General features: G+C 44.6%; 1 protein-coding gene and 1 pseudogene across 3 annotated transcripts in view; one reads left to right on the top strand and one right to left on the bottom strand.

Annotated features, from left to right (window-relative positions):
- Window positions 1-10,311: 10,311 nt before the first annotated feature.
- The window catches only part of Shld1 (shieldin complex subunit 1), a 68,034-nt gene continuing 62,400 nt past the window's right edge, over window positions 10,312-15,945 (bottom strand). For 2 of the 3 annotated variants that reach the window (XM_028878630.2, XM_028878632.2), the window contains exon 3: window positions 10,312-13,055. In XM_028878630.2, the coding sequence (XP_028734463.2) occupies window positions 12,613-13,055 (443 nt within the window). In that variant the 3' untranslated portion in view covers window positions 10,312-12,612. The remainder of the gene's footprint in view (window positions 13,056-15,945) is intronic. The other variant, XR_005091410.1, reaches the window with a different exon arrangement.
- LOC114699459 lies at window positions 13,224-14,439 on the top strand (annotated as a pseudogene).

Below are 15,945 nucleotides of genomic sequence, written 5' to 3'. Positions count from 1 at the left end.
CGCTTTGGAAGCAAAACCGCCCATAAATGGATTATTTTAAAAGTGATTTTTATGTATTGCTGTCAAGTTCCTGGGTTAGAGTAAATGTTGGATTATTTAAAATTCCTCAGTAACTTTTGGTGGCATTTGTGATGTTTGGATGTTTGCCATAGACCATAGTTCTTCACAAATACTACCAAACAGAATATTGCTTATTTACATTTTTTAAAAATTAAAAAAAAAAACAAGGCGTTTCACACGCTAATCCAGCATCGACAAGAGCATCTCTGTGAGTTCGAGGCAGTGGTACAAGTGAGCTCCAGAAAGCGCAAAGCTACACAAAAAAAAAAAAAAAAAAAAAAAAAAAAAAAAAAAAATTTAAAAAAAAAACACATATAGCAATGAAAAAGAATTTCTGAGCTGGGCATGGTAGTGCACTACTTTAATCCCAGCACTCGGGAGACAGAGGCAGTCAGAACTCTGAGTTCGAGGCTAGCCTGGTTTATGTAGTGAGTTTCAGGTCAGGGCTACAAAAAGAGACCCTAACTTTAAAAAAAAAGTAAAATTAAAGAAAAACCAAAAGAGAAAATAAAAAATTTCTGGCTTCTTCTAAGCCCTAAGGATGAATATTGTTTGAGAATTTTGAAAAAAAAAACACAATAAGGACAAAAAGGGTTAATCTATTTTGAAACTGTGCCTAGAGGCAGCCTTGTTCTGGGAGTAAACATGATGGTCTCCAAGAGGCCCCAGGTATCTAAAAGGAAGCAGTTACAAGACACAGCAGACACCCCTGCAGAATGCAGTGATATTATGTTCCTCAATATATTGTGAACACTAATAAACTTATCTGGGGTCAGAGGACAGGACAGCCACTAGACAGACATAGAGGCCAAAAAAATGGTGGCACACACGCCTTTAATCCTAGCATTCTGGAGGCAGAGATCCATCTGGATCTCTGTGAGTTCAAAGCCACACTGGAAACAGCCAAGCATGGTGACTCATGCCTTTAATCCCAGGAAGTGATGGCAGAAAGGTATATAAGGTGTGAAAACCAGGAACTAGAGCTGGTTAAGCTTTTAGACTTTTAGCATCAGTTCAGCTGCATTCCAGATGAGGACTCAGAGGCTTCCAGTCTGAGGAAACAGGATCAGCTTAGGAATTGGTGAGGTGAGGTTAGCTGTGGCTTGTTCTGCTTCTCTGTTCTTCCAGCATTCACCCCGATACCTGGCTCCAGGTTTATTTTCATTAATAAGACCTTTTAAGATTTGTGCTACAGAATGCCAAGGAGTGGAGCAAAAGCCCTCCCCTTGCTAGATCAAAGCATACTGCACATCTGAGTGCAGAAACTTCCAAATACCTGGTAACCATTCACGTGGTCAGTCCATCCCCTTACACAGCCCTGCTGGGTAAAGCAAGCTCAGATCTCACTAAGAAACCCCTCTGGGCTCCCACACTCATTAACATAAGTGGGATGTGGGACTTTGTGGACAGGAAGTCATTTGTTTTCTGGTCTTCTCATAAGTGAGGGAAAAGGTCACACTGTAGTAAAATGCAGGGGGGAAAAGGTTAGAAAAATTATGGATCAGGAAATCTTTTTTGGTTGATGGTAAGCCATTTATTTGGAAAGTGGTTTCAAAATAGCTTTTTTAAAATATAAAAACCTAAAGATTTATTTTGTTATGTATTTATGTGTGTTTCTCTGTGTCTGTGGAGACCAGAGGGGTAGAGATCCCTGAGAGCTAGAGTTATAGGTGGTTGTGAATCATCAGACATGGGTGCTGGGAATTGAACCCAGGTCCTTTGCAACAGCAGCAAGAGTTCTGAACCACATCTCTCCATCCCTCAGTACAGTTTTGAAAAGAAAGGAAGACTACCTCTGGGGAAATATTCAATTGGGGAAAACTGAATATGGGCAAATGACTAGCTGGATGTCAAGGAATTGACTGTTTCCTTGGGATATTAGTGGTATTGTGGTTAAAAAAGAGAAGGAAACTGAGTGAGGTGGTACACACATGTAATCAGAGCACTCAAGGCAGGGTGGTCAGAAGTTCAAGGATATCTTCAGCTACATACCAAGTTTGAGGCTAGCCTGGGCTATATGAGACCCTGTCTTCCACCCCCAAAAGCTTTATCCATAGGATATACCTGCTAAACTTACTTTGCAATAGAGCAATGCCTGGGATTCGTTACAAAGCACGCTGGTGGAGGGCTGCATCGTATCTTCGTAGAGTACATGCCTCCAGCCCTGCATGAACCAGGTGCAGTAGTGCAGGCTGGTTATCCCAAATTAGGGGCCAGCCTGGGTTTCATAAGGAGTGCCAGGGCCTCTGTGTATCAAAACACAAAACAAACAAGCAAACCAAACCAAACCAACAAAAAAAAAAACCCAAACCCTCAACTTGTCAATAAATATATTTTAAACATTACATTTCAAAAGCATTTGTTTTAAATTCATGTTTACATCTAAACATAGAGTATATGCGAACACACACACACAACAACACAAAAACAAACACACACACATAATAAATACATATACATATATATGTATATATATATATATACACAGATACATGAATATTTCAAACAAAATAGCATAGAAGTGCTCTGCAGAGCCCACAGCTGACATAGGGATTATATGTAATGACTCAAGTCAAGCCTTTTGGTTTTACAAAAGAAGTTTTCGGTAAACAAGCAGCAATTTGCTGGAGAATGAGCTTGGTAAGTGTGTATTATATAACTCTCAGATTATACAACCAACTGCTTTAGGCCACAGATCCTGCGAGATGCTGCTTCTGTTTCCATTGCGCTCAACCCAGGGCTGCAGAGTAAATGATGTTTAATAAACGTGGGCTAATGGACTAAACTCAGGAAATGAATTGTTATGAAGAGCAGTTTAATTTTCCATGCACTTACTCCATGCCGTTCAATCAATCTGAAAAAGCAGACTCCCAGATCCACCCACTTTGGAAATTCATCAGTGGATTTGGAGCTGTGCTAATGTCCTCACTTGGCAAAGGCAGAAACGAGGGCTGGAGGGGGGGTCACAGGACAACCTGTTTGTTAATGGCATGTTGCTACCTCATGCCCACAGTTGGACCATCCCTGCTGCCATGTTGGCATTCAAAGGGCACAAACCTATCTCCTGCTCTAGCTGCTTGCTCTTAGCTTTGAGTGTCTGCAGTCTCAGCTAAGAATAGAAAAGTTGTTGGAATGCTTCCCCATGAGGCTGAACAGGAGACATGAATATAAAATTCATGTTCTGATTAACTTTTGCTATCTTCAGTCCCTGCCTGGTGTTAGCAGGGTAGGGAAGGGAAGAAATGTGCATGAGCTAAGAGCTGAAAGATGCCCTGCCTTGTAGGATTATTGTAGCTAAGCAGTTAGGTAGAGCCTTGGTGATGGGGGAGGATCAGAACGGCTTTGGAGGTTCAGGTACAAAAGGCAGAGAAAATACAGAATAACTGGGTTGGATCTGGCATGGCCTTCCCCTTGTTGATATTCAGGGACTTGGGAGGCCTCTGTCAGGGAATATTTGGTGATGACCCTGTATACGTTGGACAGAGAAGGAGGGAGGATGAGAGAACCGTGGCGGGAGAACCAAAAGGGGGCTTAAGCAGATGAAAATTTGAAACAGGTGCTGGTCATTGGAAAGAGAAGGAAAATGCAAGAGTCTGTGGGTTTTTTGTTCGGTATTTTTTGTTTGTTTTTGTTGTTTTAGGTAAAAAAAAAATTCCTTCCTATCCTTTATGGAAGATTCTTTCAAAAATGGCATTTGATGAATCATGTCTCTGTATTCATGTTCTTGCATAGTCCTTTCTCACAATGCCTCTGAACTTGACCATGTACCTTATGTCAGCCTATGAGGCATTGGTAAATATGATGCCAGGAGAGGTGTAAAGAATGCTTTGTGTGGCCGGGCAGTGGTGGTGCAGGCCTTTAATTCCAGCACTCGGGAGGTAGAGGCAGGTGGATCTCTGTGAGTTCGAGGCCAGCCTGGTCTATAGAGTGAGATCCAGATGGTTTGGTCAGCAGCTGGACCCAACAGATATAGACATGCATGTAAGGTCATCTCACAGTGTCCAGCACTAGTGGATCTGCCAGGGGGACAAAACTACAAGAGCAGCCACCAAATAGCTGCTTAGCCAATCCTGACATAACTTCGTGACCCTTAAAAAAATTTTTTTGGACAGGGTCTATGTAGCCCAGGTTGGTTTTGAACTCTCTACTTTCTTGCTTCAAAGTCCTGAGTGCTGGGGTTGCTGGTGAGCACTACCTAATGCCTGGCTCTTCATTGTTAGGTTGCATTTATTTATTATTATTACTTTATGTGTGTGTGGCACACCCGACCAGGTCCTGTGTGTGGAGATCAGAGAACAACTTTGGGGAGTGGCTTCTCTCCTTTCACTGTTATGTGGGCTCCAGGGCTTGATCTCAGCCAGCCAGACTTGCATGGCCAGTGCTTTCCTACTGAGCCATCTCTCAGGCCTTCTTCAGTTCTTGAAACTGGATTTTAAATTTTGTTATAAGTGTATGTCATCTGTAGCTGTGAGAAATAACAGATCTCCTGCATATTCTGTACTCCATTTCCCTCGCTGGCTTCATCATGCAAAACTACAGTATACTATCACAACTAGGCTATTGCCGTCAGTAGATGACGTGGGTCAGATTTCGCCATTTGCCTTGTGCCCACCCTTTTATCGCACGGACAGTTCAACTAGCACACAGTGATGTTGGTGACTTGAAAGGTTTACTCAATTTTATTTATAATTTTGAAGAATCAACTTTTAGTTTCATTGTCCGTTGTTTCCCAGTCTAGTTTCTGTTGCTGGGATAAAAACCTAACCAAAGGCAGCCTGGGCCAGGAAAGGATTTCCTTCACTCACAGGTCCATCAACACGGGAAGCCAAGGAGACACCTGGAGGCAGGAACTGAAGAAGGAACCGCGGAGGAATGCTGCTTCCCTGGCTTGCTTTCTTATACAGCCTAAGCCCACCTGCCCACAGACGGCTGTCCACAGTGGGCTGGGCCTTCCCACATCAATCAACAATCGAGAAAATGCCCCACAGACACGTGTACAGGCTGATCTGATGGAGGGCAGTTCCTCAATTGAGATTCCCCTCTCTTATATATGGGGAGGTCTGTGTCAAGTTGACAAAAAACGAAACAAAACAAAACAAAAAAACATAAAATAAAAAAAATCATGTGCATATGCGCGCGCGCGCACACACACACACACACACACACACACACACACATACACTCACACTCCTGGTTGATGTTCATGTTTTCACTGGTTCCTGTCCTTATTCGTAGCTCTGACTCTCTGCTTCCTTTAGATGTATTTTGCTTTTCTTGAGGTACAAACTCAAGATTCTGGGTTTGCTTTCTTCATTTCTAATGTAAGTACTTACTTCTGTGAATTACCCACTCTGCACTGTGTTAATTGCACCCTACCGTTAGTTTTCATTTTCTTCTGTCCTCTTTCTTCCCTTTGAGAATTTGACCTTGGTTTGTGGGTTACCAGTATGTTGTTTCTTTAGGAGTGGGCTGTCAAATTTCCAATGTTTGAAGATAATCTGATGTCTTCTGTTGGTTCCCAGGTTGACTCCATGATGGAGGCCGTTTAGAAAGTCTTGCTGGGCTTTGAGTATGAAAAAAGTCCAATTATCAAGGGAGATGGCTGCTGGTCATGGCTGAGGCTGTGGAGCTTGGGTAGAAAAGACTATGGAAGTGTTCAGTGTGAAACAAAGGGGTCCCTCACACTTCCACTGCACCGGGTAGCTTATAAAGAGTTTGGGGCACTGTTTGTAAGCATACACACTGAACATTCATTGATCTGTAGAAGCCTCATGAAGCCTGAGACAAAGCAATGGCCCACTAGTTTGAAAACTTAGACCCTTGGATGCTGAGTGACTTGCACAGCGGGAGGACCAAGTCTCAAACCTAGGCCTTCTTGTCTCCATAGTCCAGTGCCATATTAGGTCACACCTCCTTCCTGGGTTTAGACAGTGGAAGTCGAGGGAAGAGGAGGAGGTGGACAGAGGAAACTATGATTAAATGAGGGGCTTGGTGGGGGTCATTTATTTTAGTGGATGGGCTGCATGCACAGGCGTTTGTTTGTTTGTTTGTTTGTTTGTTTGTTTGTTTGTTTTAAGAAGCAGACCTGTAACTGCACAATAGAAAATGAAGCGGGAAAGCCAGCTTCATTTACTTCTACTAAAGTATTTTGAGGTTATTGCGTTCTGACGTTTTATACATAAACCCTTTCCAGACACCTCTAAGGCATGAGGACATGTTTCTACATCGCGTTTGGTAAGTAGAAATGTGTGAGCACTGTGTTTTACGGATAGAGTGGGCTAGGCATGGTGAAGGTGAGGTGTAGTGACTTGCAAACCACATGTTGCCTTATGTGTCTGTAGTGTGATTAAGTCCGTGATGCTGTGGTAGTACAGAAAGGAAACCCCTCCCAATGGTTCAGGGAGGTGAAGGGAAGTATAGAAGGAATGAATGGTCTGGAAAGGTCTGCCTTAGGGAAGGACTCTTAAAGGGGAAGTAGTTGCATTTAGGAAGGCCATTAGGAACAAAGGGCAGCATCCCAGACCAGGGAGTTAAGTATGGACCTGAGACCATCTTAAAAACTGTTAGTTCTCCATGCTTCTTGAAGCAGACACAGTGAGAACTCAACCATACTATCTTAAACCATGTTGGCCCTGGGGGTGGCATGTGGCAGAGGCCACCACTAACTGCCTCTGTTTTTTATGTGTTTATTTAATTACAAAGGTGATGTACACTTTCATATTAGAGTGTCTGCCCCTCAACTTTTTCCTTTTACTGAAATAAGATAAACAAAAATTAACACATCATAATTGAACAAAACAAACAGAAGGAAAAGAGCCCAGGAGAAGGCTCAAGAAAAAAAGACCCGCTCATTTCCATGCACAAGAATCTCATAAAGACAATAAACTGGAAGACATAAAACATAATGCAAAGGACCTATACGGTTAAAAATGGGGGGGGGAGAAAATTAATATATAATTAAAATAAAATAAAAACAGTAAGACAAAATTGAAAAAAAAAAAAAAGAGCCCTAACCCATTATGAGATAAGTTCTCTCCACAGATTTGTTGTTCTTTTTCTGCTGGCATCTACTGCTGCGCATGCAGCCTACACTTTAGAATAGTTTGTTGCCCCAGTGAGACGCCATTGGGAGAAATTCAATTTCAGTTGTAAGTGGTTATCAACTGGAGATTACTTCTGGGTTAGAGATGGGGCACGTGTCCACGTCTCCTTTCAGCTCTGGGACCCTACGGGGGCAGATCCTGCAGGCCCTGTGCATGCTGCCTTGGCCTCTGAGTTCACATGTGCGTGTTCATGTTGATCTTGAAGGCCTTGTGTTCTTGGTGTCTCCATCCCCTCCGGCTCTTACACTCTTTCTGTCTCCTCTTCCACTACCCCCTCGATTTTTATGTGTGTGACTATAACCTCATGATTTTGCTGTCTTCATAACAAAATTAGCTTAGAATTGGATTGCTGGCCCCTTTACTTCCGTTTTATCACCTCCCAGTTCAAAATGCAGCAAGTACCTGTTAGTGAGAAATCCACAGAGTCTATTTATAATGAGCAAAGGAATTTATTAGGGGGCAACTCACTATAGCACGGTATTTATCACAGGGTCCAGGAAAGCCGAGCTATGTCCCACACTGATCTTCTTCCTGGTCCAAGATCTGCCTGGTCAGTCCCAACATCCAAACCACAAGGGAGCAAAGAGAGCTCTGCATATGTGCATCCTAGGTCTTAAGGGTCCCTTCCCCTCCCAGCAGCCAGGCCCCGGGGGCATGTTCTTCAAGGTCATAGGCAGATGTAGCAGTTACCTACTGCCTCACTAGGGGTGGTGCTTCAAGGTCATAGCTAGAACAGCTACCCAATACAACCTGTTGAGTCATTCTTGCCTGGCCAGAAGATGTATGGTTTTTAGACAATTCCATCAAAATTTCTTTGAGCTTTTTAGGGTTTTCTTTTTTAAAAGCAATTCTTAGAAAGATTTCCCCATTCCAAGACATCCCTCTCTCCCCATATGTGTATGTATGCTCTTTATATATATACAAATCTCTCACATATATATATATATTATATATCACACTTTTATGATTTAGATTTTTTACCCTGAACCCATCTAGAATACATTTTGATATAAGAATTTTATTTTGACTCTCCCTCTCCAAAAGTAGGGAGTCCATCATTCCAAAACCATTGCTGACAGCTGTCTTTGTCTTTCATTTTCTTTTCTTCTTCCTATGTTGGTGATGAATTGTTATAAAATATTATTTTAAGTTGTGTTACCTTTGTTTATGTTGCATTTGTTTAACTCTGTGAAGCTGTGTTACTGTGTCTGTCTAAGACACCGGATGGTTTAATGAAGAACTGAATGGCCAATAGCATGGCAGGAGAAAGGACAGGTGGGGCTGGCAGGCAGAGAGAATATATAGGAGAAATCTGAGAGGAGAAGTAGCCAGAGATGGAGGAGGACATCAGGGGCCAGCCACCAAGCTACACGGCAAGCCACGGAGTAAGATTTACAGAAGTAAGAGAATGGGAAAAGCCCAAAGGCAAAAGGCAGATGATAAGTTAAGGAAAGCTGGCAAGAAACAAGTCAAGCTAAGGCTGGGCATTTATAATTAATAAGCCTTCATGTGTGATTTATTTGGGAGCTGGATTGTGGGCCCCACAAAAAAATCTAAAAAAACAACAACAACGATGAACCTAGGACCATGTGCATGTTATGCAAGTGGTCTACACCAAACTACATCCCCAGCCATGCCTAATTTGAAATGCCACCTTCATCATGTATTTAATTTGCATATCTGCTTATCTTAGTTAGAGTTCCACTGCTGTGAAGAGACACCATGACCACGACAACTCTAATAAATATTTAATTAAGGTGGCAGCTTACAGTTCAGCTACAGTCCGTTATCATCATGGCAAGGAGCATGGCGGCTTATAGGCAGATATGGTGCTGGCTACATCTTGATCAGAAGGCAACAGAAAGTGGTCTGTCTCACTGGGCGTGGCTTGAGCATATAGGAGACCTCAAAGTCAGCCTCCACAGTGACTCACTTCCTCTAACAAGACCACACCTGCTCCAACAAAGCCACACCTCCTAATGGTGCCACTCCCTATGGGGGCCATTTCCTTCCAAACCACCACACTGCTTATTCATATTTATGGACTCAATCCTTTTCTTTGATGTGTCTATTGTTACATTGGTACTGCTTCAATTACTAGACAGAAAATGTTTTCCTTTTTGATAAGGCTAGTCTTTTACATTGTCTGGCCATTCATGCATGCTTTTCTTTTTAAAACAACTTTCACTGTGGCATAGAGAGGCACAGGTAGCTTGAAACATGGATGTATTCTGCACTCCTCTACTCCACCCTGTAGATGCCCACAATCCCTCCTAGAATAGTCTATTCTACTGTGTCTGGACTTCAGTGATTTGGGGGCACACCATATTTTTAACTTTTGATGCATCTGGTATCACCTATTCTACGATTAATTTTTATTAAATCAGCCTTTTACATTTTAAGTACTTATATTAAACTAACCCAAAGTTATATAAAACCATGGATTACATGTAGTCTTGGTATTTTCCTACCATACTGAACAGAATAGGCTAGCAACAAAAGAAGCACTGTCTGTGTGTTTATTCAGATTGTGTGCAACCAGCACCCCGAGAAAACTGGTCAGTACCAACTCTATAGATGGAATCCTCCCCTTAGCAGGCACCCCCGGGCTGACGAATCTTGTATCTCAAGGAAGATTCTGGTTGTACAGGTGGGTTCAGCCTGTGAGAATTACTGAGACATTCATATAGGACGTATGCACTTTTGTTTGTAACTGTGATCCAATACAACATTAAAAAAAAAAAAACTTTACAAGTTTAAAAAGAATTGCTGTTTTTGTTTTTGTACTGTTTTGAAATTACTGATAATCGGCCACATGTTCCCTAAAAGAAATCATCGAGGCTTGGGTATAACTCAGCAGAGGAGAGCAGGCTGAGCAGATCAAGCTCCCAGGTTTCAATCCTGAGCATGAGTCACCTGGAGACCCAGGCCAATAACCCGAGCACAGGCCATGAACCTCAGATTCAGCTCGCAGTTCTCATCTTCAGGATTTGATGTTTCTGGAACAAAGTGACCCTCACAAAGGCTCTGTGGTTCTGGAAAACATCACAGATGATATCGTAAGTCCCCTCACAGTGTTCATGAGATGATAAGATGTCATGAACTTACCCTCAGTGCTGAAATAAGCAATACTGCCAAAGGCCTGGGCTGCAGTATTCTTATCTTAGTCTTTATTAAAGGTTCACAGAGGTAAATGGAAAATGCCTCTCTATCCTCACAGAAATCAAATTAAGGGGCAAGACCACAGGGAATCAAATGTCTTGTACTGGCCTGTCACAAACACTTACTCAGATCTAAGTGAACACACACCACACTCGGTGCTGCCCCAGGGCAACCCTGGCTTTTACTCTCCCACATTCTCCACCGTCAGGGGCTTCCTCTCGCCAAACACCTCCAGTTCAGCTCAGACATTCCCTGATATTAAAATCTCCCTTCCAAATAGAAGCTACTACTTCCCAACACGAAGATTCAAATAGCTTTTTTGTTGTCCTTTAAACACAAGCATAGAGTAACCCAGATTCCCTCTGTTGATAGCCATGGAGACGAATTGTGAGTATCCCTGTAGCTGGATGATTTTCACCATTCTTTAAGGGTGGCTACTGGTATGCTTCATGTTAAAACAATAAAACCAGCAACCTTCACATCTAACCTAAAGGTTTGGGCTTGAAATTGCACCAGTTTCATGATTATTGGAAGGACTGTTGAACAGGAGGGAGCATTAGATGATGCCTGTGAGAGAGAAAGCTGAGCCCCATTTGTGAGCACCTCCCAAGGTCCTATTCACGTGATTTCCTACCGTGTGGAACCCCCTCCACATGTGCCTTGACATTTCCATGTAGAAGTCTCTCACCTCAGACCATCCCTGAACCGGAAGCCTGCTCACACCACTCCTTCTTTTTAGTTTCTTTCCCTTCAAGAGTCCCCAAGAGACTCTCCGATGTACTGACTTTCAGTGTGTACTTGTTGGCTGCCCCATTTGCATAAACCACTTTCTGAAAAGCTTTGGAGTCTCATGCCAATTAAACTTCACCTCGAGTTTCTCAAAGAATCCAACTGCACAGTGTTGCCAACTTTTGCTATTCCTCCAAACGAGGGAAATAAGCCTTTCTACTGATGTAATTTGCTTGAGGAACTCTATGAGGCTTCCAATTACTATTTCAGAGTTCCTGGTGCCAGCTGACGTCATTCTCAAACTGGGGCTCAGGATGCAACCTGCAGAGTGGAGCATCTGCCAGTGCAAGCCTGAACTAGCTATTTACAGAGCTCCCCGTCAGGCTGTGCACCTGCCTGGAGGACGGGCACAGGTGACAGCAGAGCCCTGCTCTGGGCAAGCATGTGCACTGCAGCTCGGGATGCTGGAGGCAAGAACAGGGCAGGAAGGAGGGGCAAGCCTCAGAGGATGACAGAGGGTGCTGGAGGCAAGAACAGGGCAGGAAGGAGGGGCAAGCCTTAGAGGATGACAGAGGGTGCTGAAGGAATGAGGGGCAAGCCTTAGAGGATGACAGAGGGTGCTGGAGGCAAAAACAGGGCAGGAAGGAGGGGCAAACCTCAGAGGATGACAGAGGGGTGCTGGCGGTGGGCGAAGGGCAAGAGGAACACGGTGAGGGAAAAGCTGCCTGGCAAAGCATTCCTTATTCCGTTCACACACAAATCGGCAAGGTCACACAGTACCACCCTTACATGTCAGACCTGTGCTCCCACATCCTGAGTGGATGGTCCAGCGCTGTCTCCTCACCTTCCACCCTGCAATCTAGTAGAGATGAAGAAGCCCCTTTGTGTGTGAATTCTAGCTTTGTGGATGGTCCGAATGTTCCTTCCCCACTGTCAAAACAGACAGGGAATTCTGGTTTTGGAGAGGAGCCAAAGGTATGATTAAGAAGGAACGTAGTATATGGAAGTGATTTTTATGTCTGTACATTGCTTCAGGCCAATCAATTGGTCCCCATTTACAACTCTGTATAATTGTTACCCTTGATTCAGCACAGAAATGTGTATCCTCAAAACACTCATCTCTCAGAAGCCTGTGCTCTGAGGCTTGTTCTCCCAGGAGTAGACTGGTGCAGATATAAAGTTTATTAAGAAAAGACCCCAGAGGCACAGGAGGTGAGTGGGAGGAGGGATGAGCCAAGCAAGGAAATGATTTCCTGCCGAAGTCCCAGCCCTGGCCTGGACCCCAGGAGAGCACTCTGGAACACAGGCTGAGGCAAGGAAGCTGGGCTGGGACTGAACCCCAGTTGAGTCAGTAGCAGCCTTGGCCAAGGCGAGTGGTAGGATGGTACATCTATAGGCTTACTGGCTCCGTCACCAGGTTGCTGGTGCCAGCCTCTACCTGCAAAGCTTGTAGCTAATGGCTGGAAACAGGAAGCTGCCAGGAGACCCCCTCAGGGACTCCGAGTGCCAAGTTACAGCATTTCCCCTCCAGCCTTGCCGACTTTCACACGAGTACCAGCTATGAGTCTTTCATGATGGTCTGCTTCAAGAGGAAATGAATGACCTCTCTTGACAGTCCTGGGGTGGGCTCTTCTTCCTCTACCGAGCTGCCTTCTTGCTCCAGAGGGTAGAAGCGGGTTTCCCTGGAATGCCGCCGTAAGATAGAGCAGCCATCCCGGGTAAAGATAACTCGGGCCATCTGGAAACTGCGGACAGCATACTTTTGGCTCTCCTGGCCCTCGAGTTCAGAGATTGTCTGAGATAGGCACTGACACGCAGGTGCAGAGAGCTGATCCCCAGAGCCCGGCAGTGGATGGGCAAATGCTTCATAGAAGCTGTCCAGCGATTTCCGAAGTCCACCCTCCTCTTCACCGGTCTCCAACTGGCCTTTCACAGAAGGATCAAGCCGGAAGTTCTCAGAGTCCCAGGAGCCCTTTTGCTCAGTATTTAGAGAACTGCTATCTGCAAGACAAAACGCATCCCAATGCTCAAATAGGCAGTCAAAGCTATTGGAAACTGGGCTGGGGAGGTGGCTCAGGGGGTAAAGGTCTTTGCTGCACCAACCTAATGACCTGAGGTGGATCTCCAGAACCAAAGTAAAGATGGGAGGGGAGAACTGACTCCTGCAAGATGTCCTCTGACCGCCACACACACATGATGGAATGCACTTCCTACAATCTCTCTCTCTCTCTCTCTCTCTCTCTCTCTCTCTCTCTCTCTCTCTCTCTGTCTCTCTCTCTCTCTCTCTCTCTCCTGCCTGTGGATCCAGATGCAGAACTCTCAGCTACCTCTCTGGCACCATATCTGCCTATGTTCCACCATGCTTCCCGCCATGAAGATGATGGACTAAATCTCTGAACTTGTAAGCCAGTCCCAATTACATGTTTTCCTTTATAAGCCATGGTGTCTCTTCACGGCAATAGAAACCCTAACTAAGACATGGAGTTACAGATGGTTATGAGCTGCCATGTGGGTGCTAAAAAGTAACCTGAGTCCTCTGGAAAAGCAGCCAGTGCTCTTAACCACTGAGCATCTTTCAGCTTGGATCAGTTCTTAGCCTGGGATTCCTGTACACAGACTCATGAAGACTTGAAAAAAAAAATCCTATCATTACTACCTTCCACCTGAAATTTAGTATTCCCTTCTATGATGAATATAATTCATAAAGAATAGCATGGTGGCTGAACACCACCAACACGGTTGTGCAGGTTGGCCAGGTGGCCTACGTCTCCTTTGGGCCTCATGCAGGAAAGCTGGTGGCGACTGTAGATGTAATTGACCAGAACAGGTCTTTAGTGGATGGACTTTGCACTCGGGTGAGGAGGCAGGCCATGCCTTTCAAGTGCATGCAGCTCACTGACTTCATCCTCAAGTTCCCACACAGCGCCCATCAGAAGTATGTATGAAAGGCTTGGGAGAAGGCAGATATCAATGCAAAATGGGCAGCCACAAGATGGGCCACGAAGATTGATGCCAGAGAAAGGAAAGCCAAGATGACAGATTTTGATCGGTTCAAAGTCATGAGGCAAAGAAAATGAGGAACAGAATAATCAAGACTGAAGTGAAGAAACTTCAAAGAGCTGCTCTCCCGAAAGCTTCTCCCCCAAAAGCACCTGTTTCTAAGGCTGCCATTGCTGCAGCAGCAGGGGCAGCTGCTATGAAAGCTAAAGCTCTGGCCAAGAAGGCGACAGGACCAGGCCAGAAGGCTGCAGGCCAGAAGGCAGCTCCTCCTGCTAAAGGTCAGAAGGCTCAGAAGACCCCAGCCCAGAAAGCACCTGCTTCAAAGGCAGCTGGCAAGAAAGCATGAAACTGTGCAAAGGAATAAGGGTTCTTTTTGACATGTTGGGAAAAAAATAGAACAGCATTGGTTGGTGGCAGCAGCCTCTGTGGACAAGGGAGTAGTGTGTGTGTGTGTGGGGGGGGGGCTTCTAAAGACCATGGACTACTCTTTAATCATCTAATTATGGCATTTCATATCAGCCTGAACAAAGCAAGACACACTGCTTTGCTATTACCAGCTATTAATCCCAATACTAGGTGTTGTCTAGGCATTTATTTAAAAGTATATTTTGATATAGAAATAAGTTTTTCTGTGTCCACCCAGTCACACCGTCCCTCATCTACTAATAAAATAACCACTCAGAAGCTTATATTAATTATAACTGCTTGGCCATTAGCTCAATCATTGGCTTATTATTGACTAGTCTTACACTTAATTTAACCCATATTTCTTATCTATGTTTAGCCACGTGGCTTGGTACCTTTTCTCGGTTCTGCCTTGTCATCTTGCTTCCTCTGTGTCTGGCTGGCGACTCCTGACTCAGCCCTTCTTCTTCTTCCCAGAATTTTCTTGTCTGCTTATCCTGCCTATACTTCCTGCCTGGCTACTGGCCAATCAGTGTTTTACTAAACCAGTGCACAAAAGCATTATCCCACAGCAATATTTCACCATTCATTTGTTCTTTTATAAATGTTTATATAGTAGTCACTGATGTGGGGGTGGGTGTGGGGGGTGGGTGTGGGGGATGGGTGTGGAGGGTGGGTGTGGGTGTGGGTGTGTTTGTGTGTGTTCATATGTGGAGGTCAGAGGACAACCCACAGAGGTCAGTTTTCTCCTTCTAACATGTGGGACCCAGCGATCAACCCAGGTTGTCAGGCTTGCTTACAAGTTTTCTTTCCTATTAGTGAATTCAAGGAAAGATTATGCACAAATAACTCTCTGTATCCTGCGCTCCTCAATCACAGGGAAGGGCGGGAGGAAGGAGACAAGAACAGAAAGCGAAGGAAATGCCCCTTCCCTCTGCTAGGGCCAGCCCTTTGGTCAGTCATCCTCCCTGAGTTCCTCCCAGCAACCCCATCCCTGGGCAGAAGCTCGTGGGCAGCTAAAAAGGGAGAGAGGCAGATGCTGGCCTTTCTAGTCCAGATGTCAGAAACACAGGGGGATGACTTTACAGCTTGTGTTCTTCGTAAGTGCCAAGTTCATGCAAACCAAGAAAAGACGGATAACTACGGAGACCGAAAGGAGACAAGCCAACTGTCAGCAACAGGAAGTTTAGAACGGGATCTCTGGGACAGAAAGCACATTATGGGACGACTGGAGCTTTACAAACGAGGGCTGCAGGTTAGATGGTTTGTTAAGGTATGGCTGCCAACTTCCCGATACTGACAGCTTGATTTTGTCCTGTAGGAGATTGTCTCCATTTGTGGGATGATTAGGAATGATAGGCATCAGGTTAGAGTTTACTCCCCAATAATTCCTGAGGGCTAGGGATGTAGCTTGGTTGGTAGAGTGCTTGCCTAGCATGTACAAAGCCGGGTTCTGTCCTCCACTACCCTAGTCTGATGGTACACC

Source organism: Peromyscus leucopus, chromosome 4 (assembly GCF_004664715.2).
Source record: "Peromyscus leucopus breed LL Stock chromosome 4, UCI_PerLeu_2.1, whole genome shotgun sequence".
Lineage (NCBI taxonomy): Eukaryota > Metazoa > Chordata > Mammalia > Rodentia > Cricetidae > Peromyscus > Peromyscus leucopus.
The sequence above is the reverse complement of the archived record's forward strand: the minus strand, read 5'-3'. Positions and strand labels throughout refer to the sequence as shown.